This window comes from Gekko japonicus, unplaced genomic scaffold (genome assembly GCF_001447785.1).
Source record: "Gekko japonicus isolate JY-2015 unplaced genomic scaffold, Gekko_japonicus_V1.1 scaffold699, whole genome shotgun sequence".
NCBI lineage: Eukaryota > Metazoa > Chordata > Lepidosauria > Squamata > Gekkonidae > Gekko > Gekko japonicus.
In genome coordinates this window covers 507570-523925 of record NW_015165848.1, presented here as the reverse complement: position 1 = coordinate 523925, position 16356 = coordinate 507570, and the positions used below count along the sequence as shown (strand labels likewise).

The following is a 16356-nucleotide window of genomic DNA, read 5'->3' as shown; positions in this document are numbered from 1 at the left end:
TCAACGGCCATGATAGCATGCTGTTTTGCTAGCCGGTCCACTGGAACTCTTCAGCTCAGCGATGGACCGGGGAGGGAGGTTACATTCCCCCCGGAACTCTACTGCCTTCAGTTCTCATTTGAAAAACGTGGCGATCATTTTCTTTTATAAGTCCTTTTTTAGGACGTTTAACAATTGTTGCAGCACACTATGCCCAAGGATGATGTTAACCCATTTCTATTTTGTTTATACGGGTAGAAGAATGTTATTGTATTGAGTTTTTATGGGTGCGGTTAACCCTGTTCTTTCTTTGTTTAAAATGGTTGCAGCATAGTATATTTAAGGGTGCGGTTAACCCATTTCTTTTTTATTTATATTGATATACGAGTGTTATGGTATAAGGTATCTCAGGAAGGGTGTTGTTAACCCATTTTTCTTTTATTTTTACGGGTAAACGAACGATATTGCATAGGGTATTCAAGTGTGCGGTTAACCTCTATCAGTCTCTGTTTAATACTGTTGCAGCATATTATTTTTAAGGGTGCGGTAAACCCATTTCATTATTTTTTTATACTGGCAAACGAATGTTTTAGTCTAAGATATTATAGGGTGTAGTTAACCCATTTTTTCCTTGTTTATTATACTTCATTTAAAAAATGATTTGCATTATGGTTAAACTAAATGGGACTGCATGGTAATGGTCTATCTGTTTTTTGGAGGTGAAGACAACCTCTTCTTTAATCACAAGGTGACCACGACCGTACTTATTTAATATTAGGAGGATGTAATCAGAAGTAGTTGAAAGATTTTATTTATATTAAAGCAAAGACATTCACCTTCAAATTAAAGATATAACCATTTATAAACTGTAATTATTTCTTTGTTAACTGATAAGGTGAAATTAACCAAAATACTTTAAAGAGGGCTTAGTTGATTCAAGGTGACAAGAACCACTATCTCAGTTATAAAGCAAACTTGTATAAATGTATTTGTGTGGGTTACAACTTTTAAGCTAATGATTACTTCAACTTGAACTATAAGTCAAACCTCACCACTGCCATTTTGTAATGACTTACTTGTATTAATTACTTTCTAAGCCATGATGGAATTACGTCATGCATATTTAAGTACAAGAAACTATAGTACTAGGGTCAACAAACTATTTTTGGTGAAACGTACATTAATATTGATACATTATCTACACCTTTCTTTTGTTATACAGTTTTAACATTTGTTCAACCTGTTTGTAGCAACATTGAAGTAAACAAGATGTTTTTAGAAGTTTTCTAATATATTCTCTATGGAAGGAGTTACTCCAAACTTAAAACACCTAAGGTGGGAGGGAGATGGGATTGATCCTAACGTTTCCCCCCCCCCAACAAAGCGTTAAAAATTTACTTTCTTATTTCTTATAAGCATTTAAAGTGTTTCAATTAGGAGCGACAGAGAGTCGTGCTCCTACTGTCTGGCCCATTTATAGGCCAGCTAGATTGAACACTACTCCTCTTATAGAGGGGTCGTTTTAGCGAGTTGTAGTTTAATTGTTAAAAGTTAGTATTAGTTTCATGCAACATATACGCATTTCCACTTGGAATGCCAGAGGCCTCAATGACAAAATAAAAAGGGCGTCAAATTTATGGACAAAACAAAAAGTAAATATTTTATGCCTTCAAGAAACCCACTTAAAAACTTCTGTCAATCAAGAACAAAATGGTTCTCTCAACACTTTCAGGCTCCAGGTAGCTCCAAAGCAAGGGGAACAGCCATTTTGATCTCTAGCAATTTACCTTTTCAGTGTAAGAAAACCGTTATCGACCCTAGGGGGAGATATGTGTTTGTACAAGGCGAATTGTATGGGAAACCTCTAACTATCGCATCTATTTATACTCCGAATTCTGATCAAATTGATTTCATAGCAAACACCTTGAAGAAATTGATGGATTTTAAAATGGGAGAGTTAATCATTGGTGCTGACTTAAATTATATTGTTGACCCCAAAATTGACAGAACCTATAATACATTGACACAGCAAAAACACCCGGATAAAAAGACTAAACTACAGGGGATACTTGATTCCTTTGGATTAATTGACGTCTGGAGGAGTTTAAATCCAGGGGACAGGCAGTATACTTTCTATTCAGCACCGCATCAAATTTATACTCGTATAGATTTCCTTTTAGCCTCTTCAACACTAATTGCTAACATGACTGAATCGGATATAGGCCCCACCGTCCTGTCTGACCATTCTTGGGTCTCAGGTATTCTAGATACACAACAAACGACAGAGAATAGCTTTCACTGGAAATTAAACACTTTTTTATTGCACAATGAGGGTGTAAAGGAAGCCATCAAAAACAAGATCACAGAGTATTTTGACTTTAATGCAACTTGTTCAGCATCACCAGTCTCCATTTGGGAAGCATTCAAAGCAACTATGCGAGGCCATATAATTTCTCTTGCCTCCTCCTATAAAAAACACAAACAGAAAGTGGTAGATGAGATTATGAATGAAATTCAAAGACTTGAAATTAAGCATAAAAAGCATGGGGGGAAAAGACTTATCGTAAGCTGCAACAGGAAAGAAAAAAACTAGATCTTCTTGAAACAACACACCTACAAAAGCATTTTCTATTTCTGAAACAAAAATACATCACAAGAACACCCAAATCAATAAAGATTTTAAAACATAGAGTTTCGCAACAAATTGCTTCTTCCACAATTTATAATATAAGAGATGGTCACCACCAATTACGTAATCTCCCTAAAGAAATAACATCAGTTTTTGCTGATTTTTATGCGAAACTGTATACGTCTTCCAATCCAAACCTATCAGACATACAAGATTATTTAAACTCTATAAACTATAACAATAAATTGTCACAAGAACATAGGGAATTCTTAGAACAACCTATAACGGAAAAAGAAATGTTAAAGGTCATAAAAGCGATGAAAAATAATAAAGCTCCAGGCAGGGACGGCTTTCCTATTGAGTACTACAAAATTTTTCAAGCCCAAACTAAGGATCATCTTTTAAAAATTCTGAACCATGTGTTAACATCAGGACAAATTCCTCCTACGTGGACGGAAGCAAAAGTAATTGTTCTCCCAAAACCGGATAAGGATAGAACGCTTCCGGCATCTTATAGGCCGATTTCACTTTTGAATTCTGATTTTAAAATTTTATCTTCTATATTGGCGGCTAGACTCAACGCAATTATATTGAAATATATACACAAGGATCAGGCGGGCTTTATGCCGGGCCGCACAATCACTGATAACATCAGAAAAACCTTGAATGTCATTAACTATTGTCAACAAAATTCTATAAAATCAGCCATATTCTCTGTCGACGCCGAGAAGGCTTTCGACAGGGTGGAGCCAAATTTTTTGCTAGAAGTTTTAAAGTATATGAATTTTGGACCAACTTTTCTCCAAACATTAAGTGCAATTTATAATAAACCTAAGACAATATTCTCAATCAATCATTTAGACTCACAGGACATTTTTCTGCAAAGGGGCACCAGACAGGGTTGCCCGCTTTCTCCAATATTGTTCGCCTTGTCCTTAGAACCTCTTGCCTATGCGATACGTGAAGACCCCTTGATAAAAGGGATTAACATATTTTCTAACTGCTGCAAAACAAGTTTTTTTGCAGATGATGCGGTATTTTACATTCAAGACCCCATATCTTCATTTCAACCGCTACTCACTCACATTCAAAATTTTGGAAAGGTATCTGGATTTTCTATAAATTATTCAAAATCATCTTTTTACCCCATAGCACTACCCCAAGCTGAACTAGCAGACATAATCCGTTCTTATTCTTTTCAACAGGTAACTTCAAGCTGGAAACACCTGGGCATCAATATTCCACTTAATCTAGATGACCTCTTTAACTATAATTTTAAACCGCTGAGCTCTAAAATGTCAATATTACTGGAAGAATGGTCAAAACTTAATTTGTCGTTACTAGAAAAAGTGGACATCTTTAAATCTATAGTATTACCCAAATTTTTGTTCCTTTTCCAGAACCTACCCATTGAAATCCCCTCAAAGGTTTTTAAAGACTGGGATAATAAACTAACCAAATTTTTATGGAACAAAAAAAAAGCTAGAGTTAGCAAGTATATATTAAATAAATCAAAGATGTATGGGGGGCTGGCTGTACCTTCATTAATGAAATACTATGAGGCTGCCCAGCTAAAGGCATTGCTTTTTTATGCCGACGCTAATTGCGAAAAAACTTGGGCACAACTTGAAGGTAGTACACTGAAGCAAGATAGAATGGCGGAAGCCATTTGGAATATCTCTAACGATAGGCAATGGAAGAAAGTTCCCAACAAATTTGTAAGACTAACGCTAAAACTGTGGGACAAATATAGAGCAACCCTTTCACCAGGAATCTCTCCACTCGCAGCTTTTTTAGGTCAGCATTGGTTTCCCCCGGGAAGACGCAATCCTGATTATGCGACATTTAGAGAGAACAATGTATACAGACTAAAAGACATCATTATTAAGGGTAAATTATTAACCCAACAACAACTCCAAACAAAATATAAGATACAACCTACTTGGATGCAAATGTGCCAGATACAACATATGTACAACAACATATCCCGCTCTACTGAACTTTTACGCCCTCTAACAAAATTTGAGAAGCTTATCATGAAAACTAGTGCACACACTAGAGGGGCTATTTCAATCATTTACATAAGCCTAAATGAAGGAACATGGAAGAAAAGAACGACTATTCAAACAGCATGGGAAAAAGACTTAGCACATCCTATAGGCGAAAAAAATTGGTATAAAATCTGGAATTCGTTTCAAATGAAAACCGCGCATTTAACTTTAAAACTTCAATTGTATAAGCTGTATTCCAGATGGTACTTGACGCCTGTGAAACTTTTTTACTATAAGCACAAACTTACTCCACTATGTTGGAAGGAATGCGGCAAGAAAGGCTCGTACATACACTGTTGGTGGGAATGTCAAAAAGTTAATAAATTCTGGCGCCAAATTCACACAGAACTTCAAAAAATTATTGAATTAGAATTACCATTTACGCCTGAAACCTTTCTATTAGGTAACTGGTCGCTTCCAACACTTTCTATAGAAAAAAGAGAGCTAATTTCTATTTTATGTACAGCGGCTAAAACGCTATTGGCCCAAAGGTGGAACCAAAATAAAATTCCTACTATAAATCAATGGGTATCAAAATGCTGGGATCTTGCAGTTGCAGACAAAATAGCAGACCGCATTCTTTCAATATATAACAACATAGTGGAAAATAAATTTATGCTGAGATGGTTTTCCTTCTTCAACTATGTTACAAAGACTTCAAACAGCCTATATCGACTTCCAGAAGCCTATCTGGACTTTGCCTTCTATTAATACCAGAGGCTAAAGGGCATTTATAACTACTTGTTGCATTACAGTTATTCAAGTTGTATTTTGTTGTATTTTTTTTATATATAGCATAGCTATTTGTAAGTTGTTAATGTGTTGTGTTGTATTGTTTTGAATTATAAAAAATAATTAAAAAATATTTAAAAAAAAAATCCTACAGAAAAATAGCCTTTTCTTACATGGGTGAGATGATCTCATCTTCTTGTTTTTAACCTTTGGAATAAAAATCCTACAGAAAAATAGCCTTTTCTGATTGTATATGCCACCAGTTTTACAGACAAAGGCCTGAACTGATGGTGCATAACTACTGAATGCCACCTTGAACTTCGGTCCTTGTGATATTGATCCTTTCCCAATGGGCTGCTTCATTCAGTCTCAAAAATATTAAGAAAATGTCTCCATGAGCTCTCGCACTGTAGATCAAGGCATTATTCCCCACGTAGCCATGCTTTCTTCTCTTCTGCCCCCGCACCATATCATGCCATTGCCTGACAATCTGTGGGTTATCCTTTTCAGGTGCCTCCCCATACCCTGGAGTCCAAATCAATGAGGAATTTTGCCAGAGACTGAAAGATGGCACCAGGATGAGAGCCCCAGAATATGCAACTGCAGATATGTGAGTCAAAGTTGAGAACACAGCCAGCTGGAAAAATATAGATCCACAAGAAGCCCCCAGATTTCTGAAGATCATGTTAAGATAGCCCAAATGCTTTCACATGTTTCTGTAACACTTCATGTGCCCAAGTACAATATTCACCTTAATAGTGGGGTTTCTGCTTGTTTTATTAGCAGCTCTGTATTTGATCAATAGCAATAGGATGAAGATGCTGATTTTAGTGTTAAGCAAAAGCTTAAATTGTTTTGTTGTTGTTTGAGGGTTTAATAACATGATTATTACCAGTGTTATCTAATGTTCATAGCACCTTTATAATTTGGAATGTTTTAAGATGATTTTAGGATTGTTTAAATTGGTATTGATGTGTTTTAGTCTTTCTGTGTAAGCCGCCCTGAGCCAGCCTTGGCTGGGAGGGCGGGATATAAATCCGATAAATAAATATTAAAATACATATTTATTCAAAACAGTAAAAACATATACATAATAGAAAGAGTATACATAATAGGTACAAGGCGAGCATGTCCACCCAAACCATAAAAATGCTGTGAAATAGCATTTTTTGTTTTTCTGTACAGTTACCGTATAATGCTAAGCTGCTGGCATGGTGATCCCAAGGAGAGGCCAACATTCTCTGATTTGGTGGAGATTCTGGGGGACCTTCTTCAGGAGAATGTCCAGCATGTAAGCTCCCTTTCATTACTTCAGTGCAGAAGCTAGCAGAGCCAGCAGAGTTGTTTCTTCATTGAATTGCTGAGTTTCACAGTGCTTGTAATTTATGCTGGTACAATTGAACACAAGATGCTGATTTCATTGGGACACATTCATTTATGTAAACTTGGCCTTGTGTGGGTGCTATGCATAGTGTACATGCTATGCCTTTCAAAGGCTGTTGCGTCTAAGGGATTCCGCAAGGAGGCCTAAGACTCCGGAGGTATAGACTTTATGGCCTAATATATCTAATTTATGGCCCTCCTTGTTGAGGGGGGCTGAGCATATCCCTCCTTGCTGTTTGGAAGGGAGAACCTCCATAACTAGAGAGTTATGGGAATCCCCACCCCACTGCAGTTTCATTGGCACTTCTTGTTCCAGATGAACAAAAATGGTTGTGTGGCAACTAATGCTGGGCAAATAGGGCTTCCCCACAGAGATATGGGAGATCATCTCTCACTGTCTGCATCATGGATCTGCTATCCAGATGTTAGCTGTCAGAAGGGAACCAGAAGAGCCACATCTTACTTCCACAATTGTAGCCTTTGCAGTTGTGTAGCAACATAAAGTATGAGAGAATTAAAATACTTTTTTTCCAATTCTGTTTCTATGAGACAGAATATTCAGTGCTCCAGCTCCCTGTCATATCTGCCCATACATATAAACCATTATGTGTCGCAAGCAGATTCTTGCAGGTCAGATCCCTCTGACTAACTGCCAGTCAGACCTGGGGGGAAATTCCTATTCAGACACAAAATGATGATCAGTCAGTTTGTATGTGCGAGCAAAATATGGTCCTAGTATCATCCTGAGAGAAAATGAATTGGCTGCATTTTGCTATACCCCAAGTAGAAAGGAACTAAAGAAAAAACTTTAAGCCAAAACTAAGGCCTCAGAAATTGTGTGACATTCTTCATGTATATCAGTCTCAAAGCCTTCTTACTGATGGGTTTCTTGGAAGGTAAAAGGAGTATAACATGAAACCTCAAGGGTTAGGAGATGATAACAGGGCAAACACTGTAAAGAGAAATATAATTTCATTATTTGCCAGCTAACAGGGCAAACACTGTAAAGAGAAATATGATTTCATTGTCTTGTAATCAGTTGTCTGTCTTGTAATCATGTTTTTTTCTGTAATAAATGTCCAGTATCTCTCAGGTGAGTCAAATTTAGCACCTGTATTTAATTCTAGCTGAGCCCTACACAAGGAATGCCATGAATCTGAGAAATTTTAAAAACTATTTCTAATCTTCTGAAATATATAACTACTTGCATTTTTTTAAAAAAGAGTCTTCTTTGAGGACAGGAATTCTTCATTTAGATACATCAGCCTGAAGCACTATTTGTTCTGTAGAGCATGAGAGATACATAGCAGGCCCTGTGGGATTCTTCTGCAGTGCTTAAAAAAAACAGCCCTATATTATGCAACTATAGAAGATTTCTGTCTCTCTTCAGAGAGGTTGCTCCCATTTTTGTTTTGTTTTTTCCCCTTAGTACCTCTGTAACACTGCTTAGGGAAGAACTTTCTGAAGCTTGAAATCAGAAATTGGCCCAAATAGTTGCCTGTCTTGTAGTCTAGGACCAGCATAGTACTTACAATGCTGTATTCAAATACATGGAGTAGATACAGTCTAAATGGGCTGAATAACAGTAGAGGGCATCCTTTGCATATCTTCTCTCTTTGCTTGTCAGGTAGTGGAGAGATCAAAGCACTGTATTATTTTCTGAGCTAAAAAGGTTTGATTTACTTGCTTACCCCATGATTATTTATTCCTTAGCATAACCATATGTATCCACTCTCTAGAAATTCTGTAACTATGTTTTGTCAGTTTTGTCAGTATGGAGAAAAGAGGAAATATAAATATTATATTTTCTTTCTTTCTTTCTTTCTTTTTTTCAACAAATTTTCCTCACAAACATTTTTTTACATCCCCATCAGGAAGGGAAAGACTATATCCCCCTGAATGACTCTCAGAGCTCTGAAGATGATGGCTTCTCCCAGGTGGCTTCATCCATACAGCAGAACTCTGATGAAGAGGAATTTGATATGAGAATGCACTGTCACAATATAGCAGCAAGGTAAGTCCTTGCTGATTCCTGGAAACCATGACAAGAGAGAGCCTAGCAGAGAGCGAGACAGCTTTCTAACAATGTCTCTGAGAATGACCAATTTAAATTGGATTAGATTATGAGGAACTCATCATTTTCAGCCATAGTCACTTTCATTGTGCGACACCTCATCCACAAATGTTTCCACATGCTGTTTCTATGGAACTCCTCCCCTGCAGTTTTATGGGTGCAAGACAGCAAGATCTGGTGCCTAGCTGTCTTTTTTTTTTTTAACATCTTATGGTATATGCATGGTTTAAATCCATTAGGAGGATAGAGACTTATCCCTGGGCTTGGAAAGGTGGGCACTCCACTCACTAAGAATCAGAGGAAATTGCTGCAGTGTTTGCCTGTGGACTGGAGTCCTTAAATGACAATAGCTACGGAAGTGGCACAGGCAGAAACGTTCTTCATACCCAACCGAGTCATTGGTGTTCCCAACAAATGATTATCAGACTTATTTTCTGCTGCATGTTTCTGCTTTCCAGCAAGTGCTCTATTCTGCAAGGTTACGGACCAACTGAGACTTAACATAAAATTATGTGTTGTATATGCTCCAAAAACATTTTAATGAAAAAAAATCCTTCACTGCATCCATTTTCCTTCTCAAAACTGACTCTTTGAGCTGCTTTAATTACCCCTTTCCCCACCCCACTCTTCTGTTCCCAACATTAGCCTCCCAAGGCGGCTTTTTAGAAGCACCAGGAGAATGTTATACACAAATGCATGGTTATCTCGCTAGTCTTTCAACATTGCATCCCAAGGAGAGGGATAACAACTGCTTTAGACTGTGCCGCTTCTATGCTGGAAAATGTAATGTCATAATTTCCCTATCTAAATCTCTTTACAGGAAGAGCACAAAGTGCATATTATCTTATTTGAAGCATATGTTGCAATGGAATCTTTTCTGATTTAGTACTCACTTTGTTTCCTCTCCCAGATACTATAACTGTGTGTCCTTCCCTGGCTGTTTGACTGGTGGGAATCAGATAAGGTGTCCATCTAGAATAAAGACCTTTGAAGAATATCCTATGACACAAACCATGTATAAAGCACATCCGGTGAGTTGGTCAAGACTTTGGGGCCACAGGAAAAAAAGCTAAAAACATCAGTTCAACCTTTATTTGTCTGTCACCACCATTCAAATTCATCCCCAGATGATCAAGCAAGTGTATGCTCCAACTGCATTTTCCTATAAACAGTATATTGTGGTTTCTGTGCTGGGAAACATGATATCGTTGTAACAACTCTCCTCAGGGAATATCTGAGTTTAGAGGGAAAGGGGATGTGATGCTGCCACTTTCCCTCTGGGTATGACTGGCATGGCTAACAATCAATTAATGGTTGACTTTGGTTTTCCAAATGTGAACTTGAATCCCACCCACCCCTTTTATTTAATGGCTTGGAGAAGACGAAGCCAAAGTTTTACTATTTCTGGCTGTCATTGTAGAACTGCTGGGACTCTGCTGCAAGAAGTTGTCAGGAGCAGCAGTTATTGGGGTTCAAGGTTATGGTGAGCTGCCTGCATGGGCAGCAGACTGAAGAGGGATGGGGTGCAGATAACGGCTGGGAAAGATGGATGCTGCCCCCAGTCCCTTCCAGAGGGAGTATTTTCATAAATAATCAGGAATTGCTTCTAGCTCAAACTATAGGTGGAAGAGAAAGTGTCAGTCATTTTGTTTATTCTAGATACAGGACTAGAAACAAATTTCATTCATTCCATATGGAAGATGAATATAGAGGATGCTTGAGATCTGCAAAGTGAAATTGGCTGTATGATGAGCACTGTTGTATCTGATGAGGGCTTAAAGCATTTTTCCCTTGACTTAATGGCAAAGCTTCACATTAGCAACTCTGTAATAGTCAAGGTGATGTCAGTCTTCTCTTACAAGAGAAATGGTACTCAACATGGCAAAAAATAGCATCCAGATCACAAGATGTGATGGTACCACTTTACTCTGCTCTGGTTAGACCTCACCTAGAGTATTGTGTTCAGTTTTGGGCACCAAAATTTAAGAAGGATATAGACAAGCTGGAATGTGTCCAGAGGAGAGCAACAAAGATGGTGAGGGGTCTGGAGACCAAGTTCTATGAGGAAAGGTTGAAGGAGCTGGGTATGTTTAGCCTGGAGAGGAGTGATATGATAACTGGACTGAGAGGTGATACGATAACCATCTTCAAGTACTTGAAGGGCTGTCATATAGAGGATGGTGTGGAGTTGTTTTCTGTTGACCCAGAAGGTCGGACCAGAACCAATGGGTTGAAATTAAATCAGAAGAGTTTTTGGCTAAACATTAGGAGGAACTTCCTGACAGTTATAGCTCAGTGGAACAGGCTTCCTTGGGAGGTGGTGGGCTCTCCTTCTTTTGAGGTTTTCAAGCAGAGGCTAGATGACCATCTGACAGCAATGCAGATTCTGTGAACTTAGGCAGATCATGAGAGGGAGGGCAGGAAGGGTTGCCTCAGTGCTTAGTTCTTGAGACCCTTTTTTACATGCCCAGGGAAATGCTGATTGCCACTTTGGGGTCAGGAAGCAATCCTGGAGGTTTTTTGTCATCTTCTGGGCATGGAACAGCAGTCACTGTGGGTGTGGAGGGGGAGGTAGTTGTGAATTTTCTGCATTGTGCGGAGGGTTGGACTAGATGACCCTGGAGGTACCTTCCAACTTTATGATTCTAAATGCAGGAGATGGAGGAGGCAACTGTAGGGGAGAATTGGTGAGTGAGTGGGTAGTTTTATTTCAAATGGTTTTTCTTCTAACTTTAGATCTTGGGGAGAAGGAAAGATTAGAAATAGCCGGGAGCCATTTGGAGGGCAGAAGCAGTGGGCAGCGAGCTGAGCACCTATCCTGCCCCCTGATTTTTCCCTTTCAAGTTCCCCCTCTCCCACTGCAATTCTTGCACTTTATTTACAAGTTCAGCTTTTAGCAGGGTGATGAGAAATCCCGAGAATGCTTGCTCAGCAAGGTTGGCACTTATACTGTTTCTTGCTTCTGTTTCCTTGCAGGACAATCAGACGGACAGTGGGATGGTCTTGGCGTCTGAGGAGTTTGAGAGAATAGAAAATAGACACAGAAAAGAAGGTGCCTTCAGGTAATCCATTGTCTAACTCTTATATCCATGAACTCTCACGGTAACATACAATACCCTGCAGTGCTGTCTGCAGCAAATCTCACTGCAGCCTCTTGTAAATGTGCTGTGAACACAGAAATGCAAGCACATCCATCCTCCTGTAACCTGCTGCTGGCGGCAGCATTCCTGAAGACATTTATAACAAAAAGGGTTGATTGAGCTTAATGGCTTTTGAGTGGAGCCAGTTGAATCCCTGCAAAGAAACAAAAAGAGGAAGCCTCTTACACAGTGATGAAATAGGACAGGAAACGAAAGGCCTTTCAAGACAACCAAGCAACAAATGCACAGGCCTCTTTGGGTTTTTTGGAAATAAAGCATTTTACCAATGTTCAAATAGAAATACACAAATTTAATAAGGTGAAATTTTAATAATGTGATTCTTTTCTCAGCTAGCAGGACTGTCGGAAGTGCCATGTGAAAAATGGTTGGGCACCTGCCGTTGGCATAAGTGGATTTTCTGTTTTTAGTTTTTGCCCTCTGCCAGTAGCACTCTTGATTTCTTTTCTGTGGGTTTTGTTTATTGACAGTTTCTATTTTGTTTTTCACTGGCTTTAATGGTTTTCATGTGAGTCTTATCAGATTGCCTAAATTCATACCTTATTGTTTGCTTATGGAAGACACCTCATGCTAGGAGGGAAGGATGAAAATGTTTAAAATAATCATTTAGATAGTATCTATGGTATTACTAATGATGGGGAACATCAGCCACTGCCCACCCTAGTGCCCTGGTTTATATTTATTTCAAAAATTGTTACTTGATTCTCATAGTGCCATTTGAAGTCTCGTTGATTTCAGTGAGAGAGTAATTCACATAATTAGATTTCCTTCATGAAAGTCAATGGGTATTGAAAATTGCTTAACTTTAGCAGAATCGTGCTATTATCATCATCACTGTCTGCTATAACCTTACATCATGAAGAAGCACTCATGTACCTGTATAAAATAAAACTAAGAAGGGGCAAATACCATTAAGATTATCCCCCCTCGACCACCCTGACCTGGATAGCCCAGGCAAGCCCATTCCCATCAGATCTCGGAAGCTAAGCAGGGCAGTATTTGGATGGGAGACCTCCAGAGAATACCAGGGCCGGGAGGCCAGAGGCAGGCTATCAAGCCACTTCTCTAAGCATCCTTTGTGCCCCAGAAGGAGTCGCCAGAGGTCACTATGACTTCCAGGCATGGGCACACACACGCACACACAAATGCAAAACTACAAAAAAGAGAAAAAAGGAAAAATTCAAGATTATCCCCTCTATCACTGTATCACATCAGTGCTCCCACGCATTTCATGATGATTTTCTTTATTAATTTGTAAATGTCTTGGGGAAATGCGGGCTTTCTCTTTCCCACACTATACAATATCATTCCTTTCCACACACACACCCCTTGTAAAAGCCAAGGGAAGGAGCATAAATGTCCTCCCCTCTGTGCCCTGCCACAGTTACATGAGGACAGTATACAGGCTGCTGCTACAAGACTGGGATTAACAGAAATGCAGCACTAAGTGGGGAGCTTGGGAATTCTCGTCATCACAAGAAATCTGTAGACACCCTAACAGACTGTTAAGGAATAGCATGTGTAGTTTGCAGCTCCAAATACATACCCCAAAAGACAATGCTGTGTTCAATGAAATGGATGGCCCACAGAAGTTGCTTTGTGAATCTCTCTCTCTTCCCCATAACTTGCTTTGTGACTCTCTCTCTCTCTCTCTCTCTCTCTCTCTCTCTCTCTCTCTCTCTCTCTCTCTCTCTCTCTTTCTCTCCCCCGTTTAAAGTGAAGACAGGAACAACTTGCTGTGATGGTTCTGGGTTGTGCCCCATGAATAGCTTAATGATTTGTCCTTGTCTTCAGCTTTCTGGTGCTAAGGCACTTGTCTTGGAGGTTGTTTAGGATACTTCTTGCTCATCACTGACTCCTTTCCCCTCTGTTTTCCTCAACAGCAGTAAAGGATCCAATCAAAACGCAGAGTCAACCATGGATCATTCGGACCTGAGGGGTCGGGGTCGGCCATCGTATCAGTCCCAGCTCAGAGGTCAGACTTTTTACAACAGTGAATATGGGGAACTGTCAGAACAATCTGAAGAAGGCAGCTGCACTCCACCCACTGAGGGAGCCAGTCCCTCTCTCCTTCATGCTTCATTCTTTTCAGACCAATACTAAGGAGGAACAGATTGAGGAGACACCAGGCAGAGATACCATCTTTCACCACTTCTGCAGCTTTGCCTTTGTTCTATTGAGTCACATCCCATTATCTTAGAAGAAGACCCAGTGGGAGAGCCTGAGGAACAGATGGCAATACTCCTTGGATATGAAGATGGGTGCCAAGCATTTCAGCAGGGGATCCAGTTCTTGCATTTGGCACAGACACAGCCTTGATAGTGCTATAGTTTTATCATGACATCTTTGTATGCATTTTTGGGAAGAAACTAAAGTGTTCTGCCACCAGGTGGATGCCTGCTTTGAGAGCTGCAGCTACCACTCAGTATTCAACCTCTATTCAACTAGTTTGCCATAATAAGCTTTATTTCAGGTCAGATAAAAATAGATATGTCTTAGCTGAGTTTCTTCCTGATAGGCTGCTTTGTTTGTTTCTGCTCTCATTTTGACTCAAGTAACAGAAGAGGAAAGCAGAACCAATTGAATGAAAACAGAGGAGCTGCAGCATTTCTACACTAGGTTAATCCTGCCCCACTGAACGTACACAGTTATACATATATCATTTTTGCACAGTCGTACATGTTTCATTTATGTTAAGCACCAAAATAACTACTGCATTATTGTGTCCTGCAGATTTATTCCAGATTGTTAATTGTGGGAGAAAGTGAGAGAAGAATTGCTTTGTATCATAGCAAATAAGGACAAATGATTGCTTAATAAAGTAGTAGATCACACAATGGTCACTTGCTTGTAGAAGAGCTACTTTACAGTTTACACAAAGAATTAGAGAATGCCTACCAACTTAGGCAGAATGTGGAAAAATCCAGAGGTCTTGTAGGGGGCTGTACCAACTGATTTAAACACAGACATCCATCCCTACATGTAGAAATTGGCCCATCAAGGAGATCGCTAAGGGGACCACCTTTCTCCCGTTTATGTGCTTAGATTCAATAAAGGTAAAATGTTGGTTCATATTGGTTCCCTGGTATTCAGACAAGCTGTTAGCCATGGCCTGAAAACAATTTCATCATAAAAACCACTACATTTCCACTTCCTTGGCTATCAGCCTTAGAGGATCATAATAACGTATCACCCATGTTCTCACAGCAAAGTATAGTATCTTGTCATTATAGAATTTAATGAATCATCATTATATTCAAGCAAATAAATCAACCCCTAACCCATATGATTACTAAGAAAAGACCTTCTGATGAAATGAAAAATCTGATGCCACTCTAGTTAAGTGGGAACTTACCTATCTAATTATCCCAGCCAGTCCCCACCAACCTCTGCTCTGTTTCCAAGAATTAGTATGTCCTGATCCTTGGTAGCAACATCTAAATTTTGCAGTCAGCCAGGAGAAATAGTCCAAACTTAATTTATGCAGATATATCTCATTTACATTATTTATTCTGATTGTGAAATTTGGAGATATCTGTCAATTTCTGTGCATACTTGCCCCTCTACCTCAGTCACCAGTCTAGCACAGTACGCCTCTCTGTTTCTTCTCCTACCTGTAGTTGTAAAACATCGCTTTAGTGGATTCTTTTTTTGTATACCAGGGCAGCAGGTTGATAGAGTCAACTTAAACATGTGTGTTGTTGCTGTTTACCATTCTGTACCATATTTTCCCCTTCTTGTTCCTGTTCTGAGGGTCACTGTCAATGAAGAACTTCACAAGACCATCTGTGAAAGCTTTATGAATTAGTTTCTGATCAACTTGTGAACTTAGAATCCTGTGCTCTCCTCTGTGTCGGAAGGTCCCCCTCTAAATGGTGCCTTCACATCAGAGGATTTCTGCTTGCGGGCCAGGCTTTCATGTATAAAATTGATGGTTAGGGTTGGGCCCTTTTTATTTTCTCCATGTTGGGCATTCCTTTCCCAGGTTATATTTTTTCCTCTGTAAGAGGACTTGATGCATTTACACATTTGTATCTGCCATTGTCCATGCCTTTTCCATGTTGATTTGTACCTTGTTTGACTGCACTCAATGTCTTGTACCTTTTTATGGCATTTCGTATCCACACAAATGGTTTTGGGTTTACTTAGCTAGTTAGTGGGAGACAATGAAGTTCTCTTTTACTGTGTGGAGAGGATGAAGTTCTTTTGTTTCTATATGTATGTATATATCTATATTTTTAAAAGTTTACTGTTTTTGTCAAAAATTGGAAACTCAAAGCAGTTTATAGATGACAAACAATGAAGAATATAGTTTTACAGAAGATTTTCCTTTCTCATTTCTGTCAGTGG

The 16356-nt window shown here is 39.1% G+C and overlaps 1 protein-coding gene across 1 annotated transcript in view; it reads left to right on the top strand.

Moving 5' to 3' along the window:
* FLT4 (fms related tyrosine kinase 4) overlaps window positions 1-16087 on the top strand; it is a 79161-nt gene extending 63074 nt beyond the window's left edge. Inside the window, exons 23-28 of the mRNA XM_015411072.1 lie at window positions 5902-6001; window positions 6577-6682; window positions 8649-8788; window positions 9759-9879; window positions 11825-11910; window positions 13890-16087. Of these exons, the coding sequence (XP_015266558.1) occupies window positions 5902-6001; window positions 6577-6682; window positions 8649-8788; window positions 9759-9879; window positions 11825-11910; window positions 13890-14109 (773 nt within the window). The 3' untranslated portion in view covers window positions 14110-16087. The remainder of the gene's footprint in view (window positions 1-5901; window positions 6002-6576; window positions 6683-8648; window positions 8789-9758; window positions 9880-11824; window positions 11911-13889) is intronic.
* The last annotated feature ends 269 nt before the right edge of the window (window positions 16088-16356 follow it).